This window comes from Cucurbita moschata, unplaced genomic scaffold (genome assembly GCF_002738365.1).
Source record: "Cucurbita moschata cultivar Rifu unplaced genomic scaffold, Cmos_1.0 Cmo_Scf00003, whole genome shotgun sequence".
Lineage (NCBI taxonomy): Eukaryota > Viridiplantae > Streptophyta > Magnoliopsida > Cucurbitales > Cucurbitaceae > Cucurbita > Cucurbita moschata.
Genome location: NW_019268519.1, coordinates 2900646 through 2915689, shown reverse-complemented (window position 1 = coordinate 2915689; position 15044 = coordinate 2900646). Strand labels below are relative to the sequence as shown.

Genomic DNA, 15044 nt, shown 5'->3' with positions numbered 1-15044 from the left:
GATACTGATTTTTCACTTGAGGTTTTTCCCTTGTGTTTCTTGTAAGTCGTGATTTTTTTGCTGGAACCCATGTGATTTGGGAAGAGTGATGAATAAAAGAATCCAAAAACAAACTAAATGGGTGTTTTTGAGGGACCTCGATTGCAGAAAATGTAAGAGAAAGGAAAAAGGAACTGTTCATCCAGACGCCGCAGCTGCACTGCAAACAGTCCATTTCGGCCATTTCGAAAACGACGGCTAGCTTCAATTTCTGCACTCACCCAACTGATTACCCAACAAAATTGAACCCTTGTTTCTGGTTTCCCAGTTGCTTTGCAAAAATGGCAGCCCACGGCAAAATCAACATCAGCCCGGGGTGGCTCACTCATGTTCGTACAGAGGCCAATGCCTCTGCTCCCCCACCACCAGGCTCACTCATGTTCATACAAAGGCCAATTCTGGTTTGTTTTTGTTTCTGTTTGAAGCTGTTGGGCGTCATATTATGCGGTGGGTTTTGATGGTACTGTAGGATTTGAAACTTTGCGTATACGCTGTGTTGTGAGGTGTAAAATATTGACAGGCTGAACCTACCTACTACCCTTAACAGAGGCCTGTTTGCAGAGCTTCATACAAATGTCTTCCCTTTTTTAATTCTCTCAATCAAAAAATGACTTCCAGCTCCAGGGACGATTCTGTCTCTCTCCTCCCCCAAAATGCCGGACACGGACACCAAAACCTCGTCCTATTGTCCCTTTACCGGCCCCCTCCATACCCACATCGACGCCTTCTCCGCCTCTGTGCCCAATACTCCGCCGCCTTCCTCCTCCTCGCCGCTCTATCTTTTCTACTCTTCCCCTCGGATCCCTCGCTCCAACTCGTCCGATTGAGACTCAACCACGCCAAAGTCCGTTTGTTGCCGGTTCTCGTCCTTGACCTTTCCATCTCTGCTTCTATTAGGGTTCGCAATAAGAACTTCTTCTCTCTCGATTACAATTACCTTGGCGTTTCCGTTGGTTACCGGGGAAGACTACTTGGATTTGTCAGCTCCGACGGCGGTCGAGTTTCCGCTCGAGGGTTTTCTTATGTGAATGCCACTGTGGATTTGAATGGAGTTGAGGTCATTCACGATGCCTTTTACTTGCTTCAGGATTTGGGGAAAGGTATCATTCCATTCGATTCAAAGACGGAAGTCGAAGGATTCATGGGGTTTTTCTTTATCAAATTCCCCATTAAGGTAATCTTGATTTTCATTCTGTTTCTAACATTACATCAAATATTTACTCGGATTATGCACCGTTGATTCGTTCTTAACTCTTACGCAAAGTATAATCAACGATCGAAATCATCATCAGCATCATACATTATAGCTTTTGTTTATTTGATTGCAATCATTTTCAATCTCCACCCTTCAAGATTTAAATGATGTATACAAGATTTAAATGATGTATACAGTTTTGGCAACACTATTACACCTCTCTTAGTGTAGAAGTTCAGATAGTTGGAAAAGACTAACTTTGTGGGTGACCCATTGAATGTTTAGAACCCATTTCTTGATCCTGCAAAGAAAGGTGAAATTTAGAGTAGAAAAATAGGCGTGATTTTCAAAACAATGCTCTATCAACTTTGATACTTGCCGTTGATTGTGGGGAAATGGTTGAAGAAGATATACACCTTCTTCTGGATTTGAACAATGCTGTTCCACTCTCGCAATGAATATGATTATAATGTCTGCTTCCTCATTCCCACCCCCCTACCGTGTTACAACCGCCTAAGCACACCGCTACTATTGTCTTCTTTGGGCTCTCTGTTTTGAGTTCCCTCTCAAGGCTTTAAAACACCTCTAGTAGGGAGAGGTTTCCATACCGTTATATGAATGATTCGTTTCTTTCTCTAATGAACGTGGGATCTCACAATCCACTCCCTTGCGCCCGGTCCCTGATTTTGATTTCATTTGTAGCCGCTCGAGCTCATCACTAGCACATATTGTTTTCTTTGGGTAATATGCAACATTGTTTATAAGGGTATGAAATCCTCTCCCTTCTAAACACGTTTTAAAATTGTGAGACTGACGTCGATAGGTAATGGATCAAAATGGACAATATTTGTTAGCGGTGGCCTTAGGTTATTAGAGCCTCTTTCCCCCCTCTGACTATTCAGCCTAAATACTTGTGTATGAGTGCTCTGTTTGTTGTTTCAATGGTGTTCTTCTTTATTACTTATCAGGCAAGGGTATCATGTGATGTATTTGTGAATACAAAAAGGCAAACGATTGAGCATCAAGATTGCTACCCTGAGGTATAAAAACTCATCATTTTGCCTACTTTTCTGTTCATATTTCTGCAAAATCACAACCCCTTGGATTTTTTGTTTCTTATATTTGCAGTGAAGGGAAGGATAGAACTCCCCAAATCCTCTGCTGAATTTGTCTGTAATTATCACTCCTATCAACTTAGGATCCACAAAAAGAAAATGTTTAATTCTTTGTGGATTAGTGCTGTTTAGTTTAAGCTTTCATGTGTCATCATCATGATTTTATGAAAATAAATTCTATTTCTATGTACTTTATAAAATTAATCGTGGTAACCTTAAAACCATCGAATTTGATTCAAAACATCACTAAAGATTAATATTTTTTTGAACCCATTTTGTAAATGATTAATAACAATTAAAAAAATATGCATCGATTAAATTTTTTATTTAACTACTCAGTAATTTCATTAATTTTATAAGAATTTATTTGTAAAAAAAATGAATTGATTATATATTGAAAGAAATTATTGTTGAGTTATTCAAATTAAATAAGTAAACGAAGATCAATTATATTAAAAAGAAAATTAGAAATAAAATTATGAAAAGAAGAGAATTCATACTTGTTTTGAGCATATGCTTCTGCGGCCATTCATATGGAGAGCTTACGACTTCAAAATGGACGGATTTCGTCCTTATGGACATACACAAACATTCGGGCGATTCATTTGGCCGACAGAGACCAGAACCACAATTGTATTCATAGAAAAACATTCACTTTCCAAGACATCATTGTTCCACACGAGTTGTCTTCATCCGCCCCACCCAAACGTACTCACTCCGATGCAGCCTGCAACGAAACGACCCCGGATGCCCTGTCGGCGAGCACAAGCAACGCCTGTTCGCCGACCCACCGCCACTGCTGCTACTCCCAGCCGCCGACGCTGCCTGCAAGAGGACCCAATTGCTTTGCACACCCAAAAGCTCCCTCCGGCTTACCAGCCAAGGCCGTAAATCATGTGGGTAACACATTTTTTCTTCTTTTCTTCTGTCCCTTTCAATCTTGGTTTTGGTATTTGGTTTATGATGGAGAAAAGAATATGTGGAATTGGAGTTTTTATACCAGAGTTAAAACAAACATCTTTATACTCAAAATAGATAATATCGTACTATTTTGTAGAGTCGTGGTTCCTAACAATGACTTAGGAGTGCTATATTATTCATCGTCCTTTGCTTGAATGATGGGCCAAAGTTCACGATCAATAACAAAAGAATCTAATTCTTCTTCCTATACGAAAAGAAAAGGTTTTTTTTTTCCTCAACTTTTTCTTTCCTTTCTTTCATGCAATGCAAAAGGAATCATTGGAGAATAAAGAGAGAAAGTATAACATAATTGAGTGTGGGAGTACCAAAGCTTGCCACTTCATGGGTTCCATGGCAAACCCAAAGCTCTATTCTAGTATCTAAAATTTAGTGCATAACACAAGTTGGGCGTGGAATTGTAGAGTGGGGTATTCCCGGTCATTGCTGAGTGGTTTCCTACTCACATTCTTTAACCTAAGTTGCTCTTCTTTCTTTCGTGGTTTGTTGTTTTGCATGAAACAAATGTGTTGTCGGAATCTTGAATTCATCCACAAACAAACACTCCACTTTATTAACATCACTTTATTCAGGATTTCTCGTCTTCATTTGAATGAAACAAACCTCCATTCCTCATTTTCATTTCTTAAACATGTCAAATAAGAAGTAAGATTAGATGATGTTGGTAATTAATTAATTAATTAAGCCATCATTAAAGTTTGACCCATTGGATATAAGAATAATTGAAAATTTGGGTGTCACATGGAAGATGGTTGATAATAATTCAAGAAATCCCCACCCTCCCATTCACATGTGGATGCATTGCAGCATATGGAAATGGATCCACAAAATCCGGTTTTCATTTTAACTTATAAGTCCGTTCATATACCAAACTCAATCATCTGGCAGCTTTGATGATGGGAAAGAACAGCAGCAAACAAACCATCAGATTGGGGCGATGGAGAAGCGGGTACCAACCCAATCTGTGGAAGCTGTTATGGAGGAAACTGAGAAGAGAAAAGAGGAACAAAACCACGACGTATTCCTCAGGGAACTTCATTCCTTATGATCCTTTCTCTTATTCACAGAATTTCGACCAAGGCAACGCTACCGAAGAGCCCGATATTCTTTGCCGCTCCTTCTCCGCCCGCTTTGCCCTCGCCGATGCTGCTTCCGCCTTCTTTCTTGACAACCAGCTTCAATAATTTCACCCCCACCCCCCAACTTCTTCGCAAGTTGTCGTCACCATTACACTTTTTGTTTTTGTATGAGATTAGGTTTCTTTCGGTTAGATGAACACGACTCTCCACAATGGTATGGTATGACATTGTCTACTTTGAACATAAGCTCTCGTGACTTTGCTTTGGGCTTCTAAAAAATCCTCGTACCAATAGAGATTTTTTTTATTATAAACTATGATCATTCTCTAAATTAGCGGATTTGAAACTTTTATGGTCTCACATTTTCCATCCATGTATAGTACCAAATCAACCCTTACCCCACAATGTCTTATTCTGCCTTTTATTTGCTCTATTTTTTTAACTCAAAATCTAATTTGTTTTTTTTTAATAAATTAAAAAATTTTGTAAATAAAATACACAGTGGAAGTTTACATTTTTATATTTTAATAGTTTTAAAATATGGGTTTCTTTTAATATGTTAAATGTTGAGTTGCAATTTTCCAATCGTTGACTTTTTTTAATTATACAAACTGAATCTCATTTTTTTTCTAGATAATAATTACAATAATTAAATTTATACGAAGTCATTATTGTTATTAATATTATTACAAGTTACCTAAGTTATGGCAATAAAAATTAACAATATGTTGAGTTTACTTCTTGACTTAAAACTTCTTTTATTGTATTAATAATCTATTATCTATAAACCATACAAGTTGACTACTATTTTTATGATCCTTATAAATTATAGTATTATTCAATAAAAATTAAAATAAGAAATATCAACCTTGACAAATAGAAACTTTTAGAAGAAAAAAAATCAATTATGTACTAATTAAAAGTACAAAAAAAAAAAAAAATTGGCATTAATTTTGACTCAATGAAAGGTACAATCCACCTACACATTAATTTTAGTTTGAATTTGAAACTCAATTTATTGAATCATTTATGTAAGCCCGACTCAAGTAAATTTTGGCATTCAAGTAGGTTGAAGTTAACGTGTAATTAATAAGATTTGAAACATGTCATTCATTAATAATGTTGTATTGAAATAAAAAAAAAACATTATTATAGTAAGAGATCAAATTGAAGAAATTACAACGCACAAGGAATATAACATATCGTAAAATATTTAATTGCAAACATTAGGTTAAGATAAAATGGTTGTATAAATACAATAAAAATACTAATTATGATTTTAAACATAATTGTGGTGTGGCATGAATTTAATGAGAAAAAAGTGAATAATTTATGGTATTGGCTTAATATTTATTTTCTGATTTTTTAGCACAAGAAAAAAAACCACATTTATTTTTAATACTTCCAAAATGTACAATACACACACATTCAAGACAAGACCGGCTGCTGTACGTATTAAATACTGGAAAACCTACACGTGTCGCTACCTAATAGGGCCGACAGAAAGAAATAATAATTCTAATTTACTCTTAAAAATTATAAATTTTTTTTTGATTTATTAATAATAATTTTATTTGTTCGTGCTAAAACTGATACATTCCAGCTTTTGGATTCAACTTGCCTTTAAATTTGTTACATTTTCTAACCGTTTATTTGAAATTGATGTTTCCATATTTGTATATTTGTTCACATCGATACTCCCATAAAACTATTTTTTATTTATAATTTATTCTTTCTTAAACTTTTATGAAATAATTTATATTAAACAAAATTAGATGCAATTAAAACATTATCTTATATTAAATCAATAAACTAATTGATTTTTTATAATTTAAAATTGAAATTTTTTATTCGGCTCATTACGAATAAAAAAATATGAAATGAACACAATTAATCTTATAATTTATGGAAAAGAATATTTAAATGAGGTAAATAATTGTGAAAAAAAAAGAGTCAAAGTTGGGTTAGAAATCACGATTCTCCATAATAATATGATGTTGTCCAACTTTGAGCATAAGTATTCGTGGCTTTACTTTGAATTTTTCGAAAAACTATATGAATAGAGATAGCATTCCTCCCTTGTAAATAATATTAGACGGGTTGAAATTAAGTTTGTGACGGTGGGCCAGCGGGAGGAGGCTAGAAATGTTGTTCATTCTTGGTAGCGAAACAGATTTTGCTGATATAAACGGTCTTCGGTTTTCCCCCTAAGAAACGCATAAAATTCATCGAGAATTCTCATCTTTTCCCGCTCACAAAAACACACACACACACACAATCAGATTATACAGGGAAATGGAAAATCAATCCAATGGAAAATCCGACTCCCATCTCAACATACCCAAAATCAAGTTCACCAAGCTCTTCATCAATGGACAATTTGTTGACTCTGTTTCAGGTATCTCTCCCTCTCTCTCTTTCTTTTCCTTCACCGGAGAAGAAATCCACTCAGACGGAGAACTCCGATGCCTCTCAACTCATGATTTTCTTTAAAAATCAACAGGAAAAACTTTCGAGACGTTCGATCCAAGAACTGGTAAGGTTATCACGACGGTTGCCGCCGGTGAGAAAGAAGATGTGGATCTGGCCGTGAAAGCAGCCCGTGAAGCCTTCGATCACGGCCCTTGGCCCCGCATGTCTGGTGCCGTAAGTATTTCTATTTACAGCCAGTTTGGGTTTTTTTTTGAGATGCAGCTCAGATTATAGCTTCGATTTATATACTTTGTATCTATATTTGAGTCGTTTAGCTTCCAATTTTTAAGATGAAGTAATAATAATAATAATAATAATAAACGTTATCGCCATTAAAACCCAAGCTTATGACAGAGACGGCTTGTACCAGTCAAGAGGGAAAGTGTTCTTTATGATATGCAGATATGCATGTGCTCTTTATTTATAAAAAGAAGACCACTATTACAATAATTCAAAAAACAGAAGAAAGGGGAAAAGAAATGTAAATGTTTTGGATTTTTTCTGTGATTCCGTGCAGGACAGGGGACGAATAATGATGAAACTGGGGGACTTAATAGATGAACACGTGGAGGAAATCGCAGCATTGGATTCCCTGGACGGCGGAAAATTGTTTCAGATGGGGAAGATCGTCGACGTACCGTCGGCTGCTAATATGCTACGGTACTACGCCGGTGCCGCGGATAAAATCCACGGGGAGGTACTCAAAATGGCAAGGCCGTTTCACGGCTACACTTTAATGGAGCCCATGGGAGTGGTGGGCCACATCATACCCTGGAACTTTCCGACCACCATGTTCTTCTTGAAAGTGAGCCCCGCCTTGGCTGCCGGCTGCACCATGCTCGTCAAACCTGCCGAGCAAACGCCGCTCTCCGCCCTCTTCTACGCCCATCTCGCTAAATTGGTCTTTCCCAATCTTCTCAGAATAATTAAATCAATTCAAATATTTGTATATTAAGTATTTCCTTTTTTGGTTTCTTACGTGGCGCGTTTTGGTAGGCTGGTATTCCTGATGGAGTACTGAACGTTGTGACAGGATACGGATACACTGCAGGGTCAGCAATTGCGTACCACATGGACATTGACAAGGTAGCTAAAATGTAATATAATTTAAGCTTTTATGTAAGTATTTAAATAAACTTATTGTGGCGTGGTTTTCAGGTGAGTTTCACAGGATCAACGAAGGTGGGAAGATCGATAATGCAGGCGGCAAGCGAGAGCAATCTGAAGCAAGTATCGTTGGAATTAGGAGGCAAATCGCCGCTCCTAATCTTCGATGATGCGGATGTGAATAAAGCCGTTGATATTGCTGTTCTTGGCATTTTCTATAACAAGGTTAATGTCGTTATCCGTTTCAACACGACCCAGAGCTTTTTACATATAAGAAATTTAATTTGGTTTGATGCAGGGAGAAACTTGCGCGGCCAGCTCCCGAGTTTTGGTTCAAGAAGGGATTTATGATGAATTTGTGAAAAAGATTATTGAAAAGGCGAAATCTTGGGTTGTGGGAGACCCTTTTGATCCTAAAGTTCAGTATGGACCCCAGGTGGATGAAAAGCAATTGAAGAAAATTCTGGAATATATCGAGCACGGTAAGAGGGAAGGAGCCACATTGGCGACAGGCGGCAGGCGTATAGGCGAGGTGGGGTATTACGTAGAGCCAACAATCTTCACAGACGTCAAGGTCGTCGTCGCTCCTCCCTTGCTCTCTGCTTAATTTTCATTCACACCTCTGTTTTCAATATCTAACCCTTTAATTAAATCCCCAGGAACACTCGCTGATCGCACAGGACGAAATCTTCGGGCCATTCCTCTGCGTCATTAAATTCAAGTAAAATCAAAACCCTGTCAGGCCCATAAAACACAAGTAGTGGGGTTTAATTTGTTCTGTTTTGTTGTTTTTGGGGTTTGGCAGAACGATCGAGGAGGGAATAAAGATCGCGAACAACACAAAGTTCGGGCTAGCAGCTGGAATAGTGACGAACAGTGTAGACATAATGAACACGGTTTCGAGGTCGATCAGAGCCGGAACCATCTGGGTGAACTGTTACTTTGCTTTCGACTCGAGCTGTCCATTTGGAGGGTACAAGATGAGTGGGTTCGGTAGGGACGCTGGAATGCACGCGGTTCATAAGTATCTTCAAACCAAAGCCATCGTCACTCCTTTGGTCAACACTCCTTGGCTTTGATCTCCCCTTTATAGTTTTTCTTTGTTGCCTTTCTACTCTCAAATAATTCACACATTGTTGAATGTGACACGTCCTAATATGTTTTAACTAATGCATTCAAATAAGTTTGTGTATTTATATATATTTTTCTTTTACTTCCGTAACAATCTACTATGGTTAAGATTTAAGATAAGTTTCAAATATTTATTTTAGAACACTAAAAGGCAATATATCATACTTAAAATATTATTTTGATTTTTAGGAAGTTTTAAGTTAGATAATTATTATTTCACTCAACCAAAAAATAAATAATAATTTACATTCAAGTATAAGTAGATATATTTACTGTCTAGATTTTTTTTAAAATATAAATAAAATCGTGAAAATTGTTTAAATTAGTAAATGCAACTTTAATGGTTGTTTAACTAATCATAATATTCAAATGTAAATATCTTAGATGTGAATATTCTTATTTTTATTCTTTTAGGACAAATTTAAACCTTATTTTTATTTTTATTTTTTTTATTTATTTTTTTTAAATCTTATTATTCCATCTCTGTTCATCATTTGTTATCTTCTCTGGTAGTTATGGCGACTTGTCCTCGAATTCAACCCATGGCCTGCAAATCTCTTGCTTCTCACCGATTTCGTAACTCTTCGCCTATCTCTTCTATTTCCAACGCCTCCATGTTTTCCCGGGCGAGGTATCCAACGGCATCAACATTACACCGCTCGAAGACCTTCGCCTGTCGTTCTGTATCGGTTGCCAGCAGCAATTTTACTTGGGAAGACGCTGTCCACATTTCTCTGCCAGAAAGCTTTCAGGATGATCCCTCAGATCTTACCGGCTATTTCGAGAAGGTCAAGCTCTGCAATCGCGGATCAGTAGGTCTCAAAGCCATATGAGTTTCAGCAGCCGTTGTGCGCGTTAATTCGTTTTACATTTCAAGTTCTTTGCAGGATCAGTTATAGACTCATGAAATGTGGTTCCATGTCTGTTTGGAATTGACTAGATCTTCTAACAGGATATGCAATCCGAATTTCTTCCATTTGTAATCGATGACCAAATTGTTGGTCATGTGCACCACGGGTGAGGTTCCTACTGTTATATCTTTCAGGATACAGTACCTACATCAAAGATATGATCCGTCCATGTAGTTTATACTATTCATTCGTACTAATTTCATAAAATTTTGCTTGTATGCTGTTGCTATACAAAACGGATAGGTTCCATCAGTTTGTTTTAATGTAATTTATGCAGCTTTGCTTATCACCTGAAGAAGTATGCGAATGTATTTACCTTCCCCCGGGATGATTCTGTTCGAGTTGGCGCTTGCTTAAGCTTGCATGAATCGTTGAAGACACCAGAAGATAGGACACATGCAGTTGGAAATGTAGTCAAATGCTTGGGTGAAGAAATTATTCCAGGTATACGGAACGAGGTACTGCTTGTGATTCCAATTTAAATCACTTGTTATGTATTTTTCAATGTTTGTCACTGTTTGTAAAATACAATCGCTTTCCGCAGTTTAATGTCAAAATAAGCTGGTTCTTTTTAGATAGAGCTTAGAACAAGATGATGCTACTTGTGGCTAACTGTGTACAACCATGAACTCCGACAGATGTACCCTGTAACTTCGTCCTTTGGTGCACCGGTTTTTTTCTCACTTGAACGTGCAGCAGCTACTTATTTTGGAATAAAGGTGGGAATGTTTCCCTTCTACAGCACTGTGGAAACTTCTATTTTCTTGTTTTAATTGATTCCCCCTTTTGTAACTGTTCATCTTCCCTTATAGCCCATTGGATAGGATTTTTCTTTTTGTAATTTCATTTTATCGATGAAATGATTTGTTTCCCATTCAATTAAAGAAAAAAAATCTTAAACAAATTCTCAAAAGCCATATTCTGATCCAACCTTTTCTTTCAGGACATTAAAAATTATAAGCAATATGTTTTATGGACTCTGTTTATACAGGTTTGGTTGTTAGGTCTAAAATTTGAAACCCTTTAATATTTGATCGTCATACTGAATATAAATACAGTATCTCAAGTAATATTGACAACACTAATCAATATCTGTGTACATTGCTGGGGATGGTTATTCTACTACTTTAGTTACTCTAACTTCTACATTTCTACCGGACTTCTCTTGGTCTATTCGTAGTACAGGTTTATGGAGTTCAGATGAATGGTTATGTTGAAAAGGATGGAAAGAAATTTTTGTGGATAGCAAAAAGAAGTCAAATGAAGCAAACTTTTCCCGGAATGCTGGATGAATTAGTAGCTGGAGGGCTGGTTTGTAATCAATAATAACTAACTATCGTTTAGTTTTGTTATATGTCATGACAAACATGCTTCTGTCTCGTTAAAATGTGAGAAAAAGTTGATTGGCAAACTCCTTGCATCTTTCAAACAGAGCTTTGCAATCTTTTCCCATTGATTGAGGAAAAGACTTCCCTTTTGTTTCTGAATGGTTAGTTTTCTTATTATATTTTGTTTCTTCTGCTAGAGGCTTGTTGTTATATGAAGATATTTTTCTCGTATGACATTTCTTAGTCAATGTGGATTTACCTGCTTTGTTAAGCTTAGTCAACGTAGCCAATAATAATTTATTTTTATTTGTGTTTGGCTTTCAGTTTGGATGAAAAGGTTGTATAGTTAACAACAAAATTAGATAGGTTCTGATACTGATACAATCATTGACTTGGCAATAAATCCTTATCTAAATAACAGGGCATTATATTTTTGGTTGAGACCAAGATGCGAAGTTTGATAATTTCCTAAGAGCAATAGAGAGTCTGCACAAACATGTTTTAATCAGTAGATTTGAGGAACGCAAATGCAAGGCTTAATAATGATGAGAGGAAAAAGAACCAAGGGAGATGAGAAGTTAGAAATGTGCGCTTGATTGCTGAGTATCATGCTTATTGTACCTTTATAGCTTGCCCCTGACTTTATAATAGTGACAGCCTGAGGGCGTTTCTTGCGGGGAGAATCTGATGAAGGAATGTGAAGAGGAAGCAGGCATACCAAGATCAATATCAAATAAGTAAGTTCCTAACATGAACTTAATTAGAAATTCACACCAATCTTGTATTACATGCCAGTGGTTTTTTTTATTTATTTTTTTATTTTTTTGTCTTTAGTTCAACAACATGTCAGAGGTCGAGGTTATATGCCATAAGTTTAACTAGTCGAACTGGCTTTATAATGCTTTTGTTTCAGAGCCATACCTGTTGGTGCTGTTTCCTATTCAGACATCAAAGATTATAGTTACAAGAGAGATGTTCTATTTTGTTACGATTTAAAGCTTCCTGAAAGTTTTATACCGAAGAATCAAGGTTAGTTAACGTGATAAATTTTCATTTACTTAATCATTCAAAACTTAGACGAGGGATCTTCCGTTGCACTGAATCCAGACTGGCTCCAAATAACTCTCTTTTTTGCCACGTCCCCGGTGCTTGAGTGCACCAATATATTTTTCATCCAAATTTTTGTCTAGTTAGATATTCCATCCACTAAATTTTGCTGACTAAACTTTCGGCAGATGGGGAGGTTGAAGGATTCAGGTTGTTGCCCGTGACAAATGTTGCAAACGTGATTCGGAGGACACAGTTATTCAAGCATAATTGTGCTCTCGTCATCATTGACTTCCTATTTCGACATGGGTATTATATAATATAATACTATTTTCTCTATGGCTATAAATTTGTTACTCGACCATTATCTGCTTAAGTTACAACACCAAGTGTTGATCTTGATGGTAAAGTTTGCGGATTCAACCAAATTGTCAAGGAGACGAAATTAAAAAGTCACTGTAAATTTAGACTACCAAATATTGTTAAAGCAGAAGGATTGGTAGTCCTTTTCTTTCTCTGGGTCCTTACTCCTGATCATTTTCGTATCAAATCTTTTACCCATCTGTGTAGCCAATCCCATTGACCATTACTTCTCAAGGTACCCTTAAGGGTACAGAGTTGTTTGTAACTAACGTATTTTTCTTTTGAAAACTTGCAGGTACATTAAACCCGAAAGTTCGGGGTACTTGGAGCTACTACAAAGTTTGAAGAGTGGAACCTGCTTCTAAATAAATTCATTCCTCCAATGCGAGAACTCGGGTCAATCTTATCAAACATCAAACTCAGATGGTTTAATATTACTTATTGTTGGACCAGAATTTGCTCACTTTATAGATATTATTAACTTACATATCGATTGACTAAAGTTATCTTTATTGAAAATGGAAGTTAATATCAGGAAAGGTTTTGAGTATCATAATGATTGGATTGGATAGGTGTTTGAGAATTGGTTGCATTTTTCTTGTGGCTGTAAAGAAAAAAAGAAAAGACGGAGTCTTTTCGTGTTCCTGCTAGTTTTCAGAGACGAAAAGAATGATGTAGTGACGAAGGAGACTCTTTTCATATATATATATGCTGCAGAAACAAAGGAGACTATAAACATACTAATTAACTACAGTTCACACTGAATTATCAAAAGCCCAAGACTGTACCAAGAACTTGAAGCAACTCAAGGTGTGCAGTCAAGTGAGGGAAATGGCCATCAGTGTTTATAACTTGGACTGTGCAACATCCCTTAATTTTGTTCTGCATGAAGACAGCCACTGAGGCAGGGACGACAATGTCGGTTTTAGTCTGTACGATGGTGCAGGGAATGTCGACCATTTCAAGAATGTCTCTCTCGTCAACGCCGAACACAGTCTTGGCTAAGGGTAATGCAACCTCAGGCCTCATTTCATGCAAGCATTTCTGAAACCTGCTCACTGAGACAGGATCGGCTTCGTCCACAACCAGAGAAGGGAAGTGCGTGGCCCAATTTTGGTAGTTGGATTCAATACTTGCAATGATTTGGTCGATGTCTGATTTCTCGAAACCACCTTCATAGCCTTCAGTGTTTATGTACCTAACAACACAGAATGGTCAACTTGTTATTAGGGATCAAATTCTTTTATTTTGAAATTATGGCAGATTTTATAAGATCTCTCCTTACGGAAGAAAGAGAATGAAATAGATAAGATCATGGGCAATTGACATATAATAATATATACATAAATGATGAATCCAAATCTTCACCTCCCTTTGAATATAGATGATTAGTTTAAGTAGAGATGCGATGACAAATATTTATGCCCACACCAAAACCCACTCCACAATGAGTTAAATAAGAATATATTTTCCATAGCTCCTATAATATCAACTCTCGTTTAGTGGGGTTTAAATTAAATTACCAAAGTTGTACTACAAGAATCAATAAACAAAACCCTTCTTTTTTTTCTTTTAGTAAAATTTAATTGCTCCCCAATTTTAAAAATTATCTAATAAAATAATAAAATTTTCTAAAATTTTGAGTAGATATTTTTAAGACTTTTTTTTAAACTTTTCCCTCAAAGTTTGTCAGTTAGAATAGGTTTCCACACCCTTTTAAAAATGTTTTGTTGTTCTCCAAATGAGATCATTTAACACTTTTTTAAAAAATTAAAATTATGAAGCTATTAGATACAAGATTAAAATTTTATATTGAAGGTTAATGTTTATGTATTAAATAAGTTAGTTTGAAAATTTTAGATTCGTTAAAAGATGTATTAAAATAAAATTGAAAGATAATCTGATGTTTTAAATACAAATGAAAAGGTTAAAAACTTAAACTTTAAAAATTGACTTTTTTTTTTTAGAACAAAACAAAATGATTAAAGCAAGAGCTGAAGTTTGGGAGTTATAGATAAATAAATGTTGGGATAAGCTTCAAAAACATTTGATTACATCACAAACTCCTCCACTTTAAGATCTAATTTGAATTAAGATCCGTGTTTAAGATTCAAAATTTGAGTGAACAATAAAAATTGGACGTCTTTATCGTATATGGACACCATATCCTCTGGCGGAACTGCTTTGGACTCGCTTCAAAATGTTGTGAGGCTCAGGACAAACCTCCCAAGTTTTTTATCCAATTGTGTTTCAAAAAAAAAAAAAAAAAAAAAAAAAAA

At 36.1% G+C, this 15044-nt stretch overlaps 4 protein-coding genes and 1 long non-coding RNA gene across 5 annotated transcripts in view; 3 read left to right on the top strand and 2 right to left on the bottom strand.

Annotated features, from left to right (window-relative positions):
• Positions 1–456: 456 nt before the first annotated feature.
• Positions 457–2533, top strand: LOC111437732. Its single transcript, XM_023075795.1, has 3 exons — positions 457–1213; positions 2203–2274; positions 2363–2533. The coding sequence occupies exons 1-3, from the start codon at positions 647–649 to the stop codon at positions 2363–2365; spliced, it is 642 nt and encodes a 213-aa protein (XP_022931563.1). The 5' UTR covers positions 457–646; the 3' UTR covers positions 2366–2533.
• LOC111437740 lies at positions 1314–1736 on the bottom strand. The gene is made up of 2 exons (XR_002709480.1): positions 1651–1736; positions 1314–1535 (listed from the first exon to the last, which is right to left on the bottom strand). It is a non-coding gene; the product is annotated as an uncharacterized LOC111437740 (long non-coding RNA).
• Positions 2534–6529: 3996 nt separating the features above from the next.
• Positions 6530–9183, top strand: LOC111433130 (aldehyde dehydrogenase family 2 member C4-like). Its single transcript, XM_023070079.1, has 8 exons — positions 6530–6804; positions 6910–7052; positions 7396–7779; positions 7875–7964; positions 8037–8210; positions 8284–8559; positions 8645–8706; positions 8791–9183. The coding sequence occupies exons 1-8, from the start codon at positions 6702–6704 to the stop codon at positions 9062–9064; spliced, it is 1506 nt and encodes a 501-aa protein (XP_022925847.1). The 5' UTR covers positions 6530–6701; the 3' UTR covers positions 9065–9183.
• Positions 9184–9596: 413 nt separating this feature from the next.
• LOC111441109 (nudix hydrolase 20, chloroplastic-like) lies at positions 9597–13299 on the top strand. Its single transcript, XM_023078034.1, has 9 exons — positions 9597–9928; positions 10069–10133; positions 10305–10485; positions 10666–10746; positions 11213–11338; positions 12013–12092; positions 12269–12384; positions 12591–12711; positions 13061–13299. The coding sequence occupies exons 1-9, from the start codon at positions 9632–9634 to the stop codon at positions 13128–13130; spliced, it is 1137 nt and encodes a 378-aa protein (XP_022933802.1). The 5' UTR covers positions 9597–9631; the 3' UTR covers positions 13131–13299.
• A 136-nt stretch (positions 13300–13435) lies between these two features.
• Positions 13436–15044, bottom strand: part of LOC111441110 (probable strigolactone esterase DAD2) — a 2328-nt gene continuing 719 nt past the window's right edge. Inside the window, exon 2 of the mRNA XM_023078035.1 lies at positions 13436–13963. Within this exon, the coding sequence (XP_022933803.1) occupies positions 13534–13963 (430 nt within the window). The 3' untranslated portion in view covers positions 13436–13533. The remainder of the gene's footprint in view (positions 13964–15044) is intronic.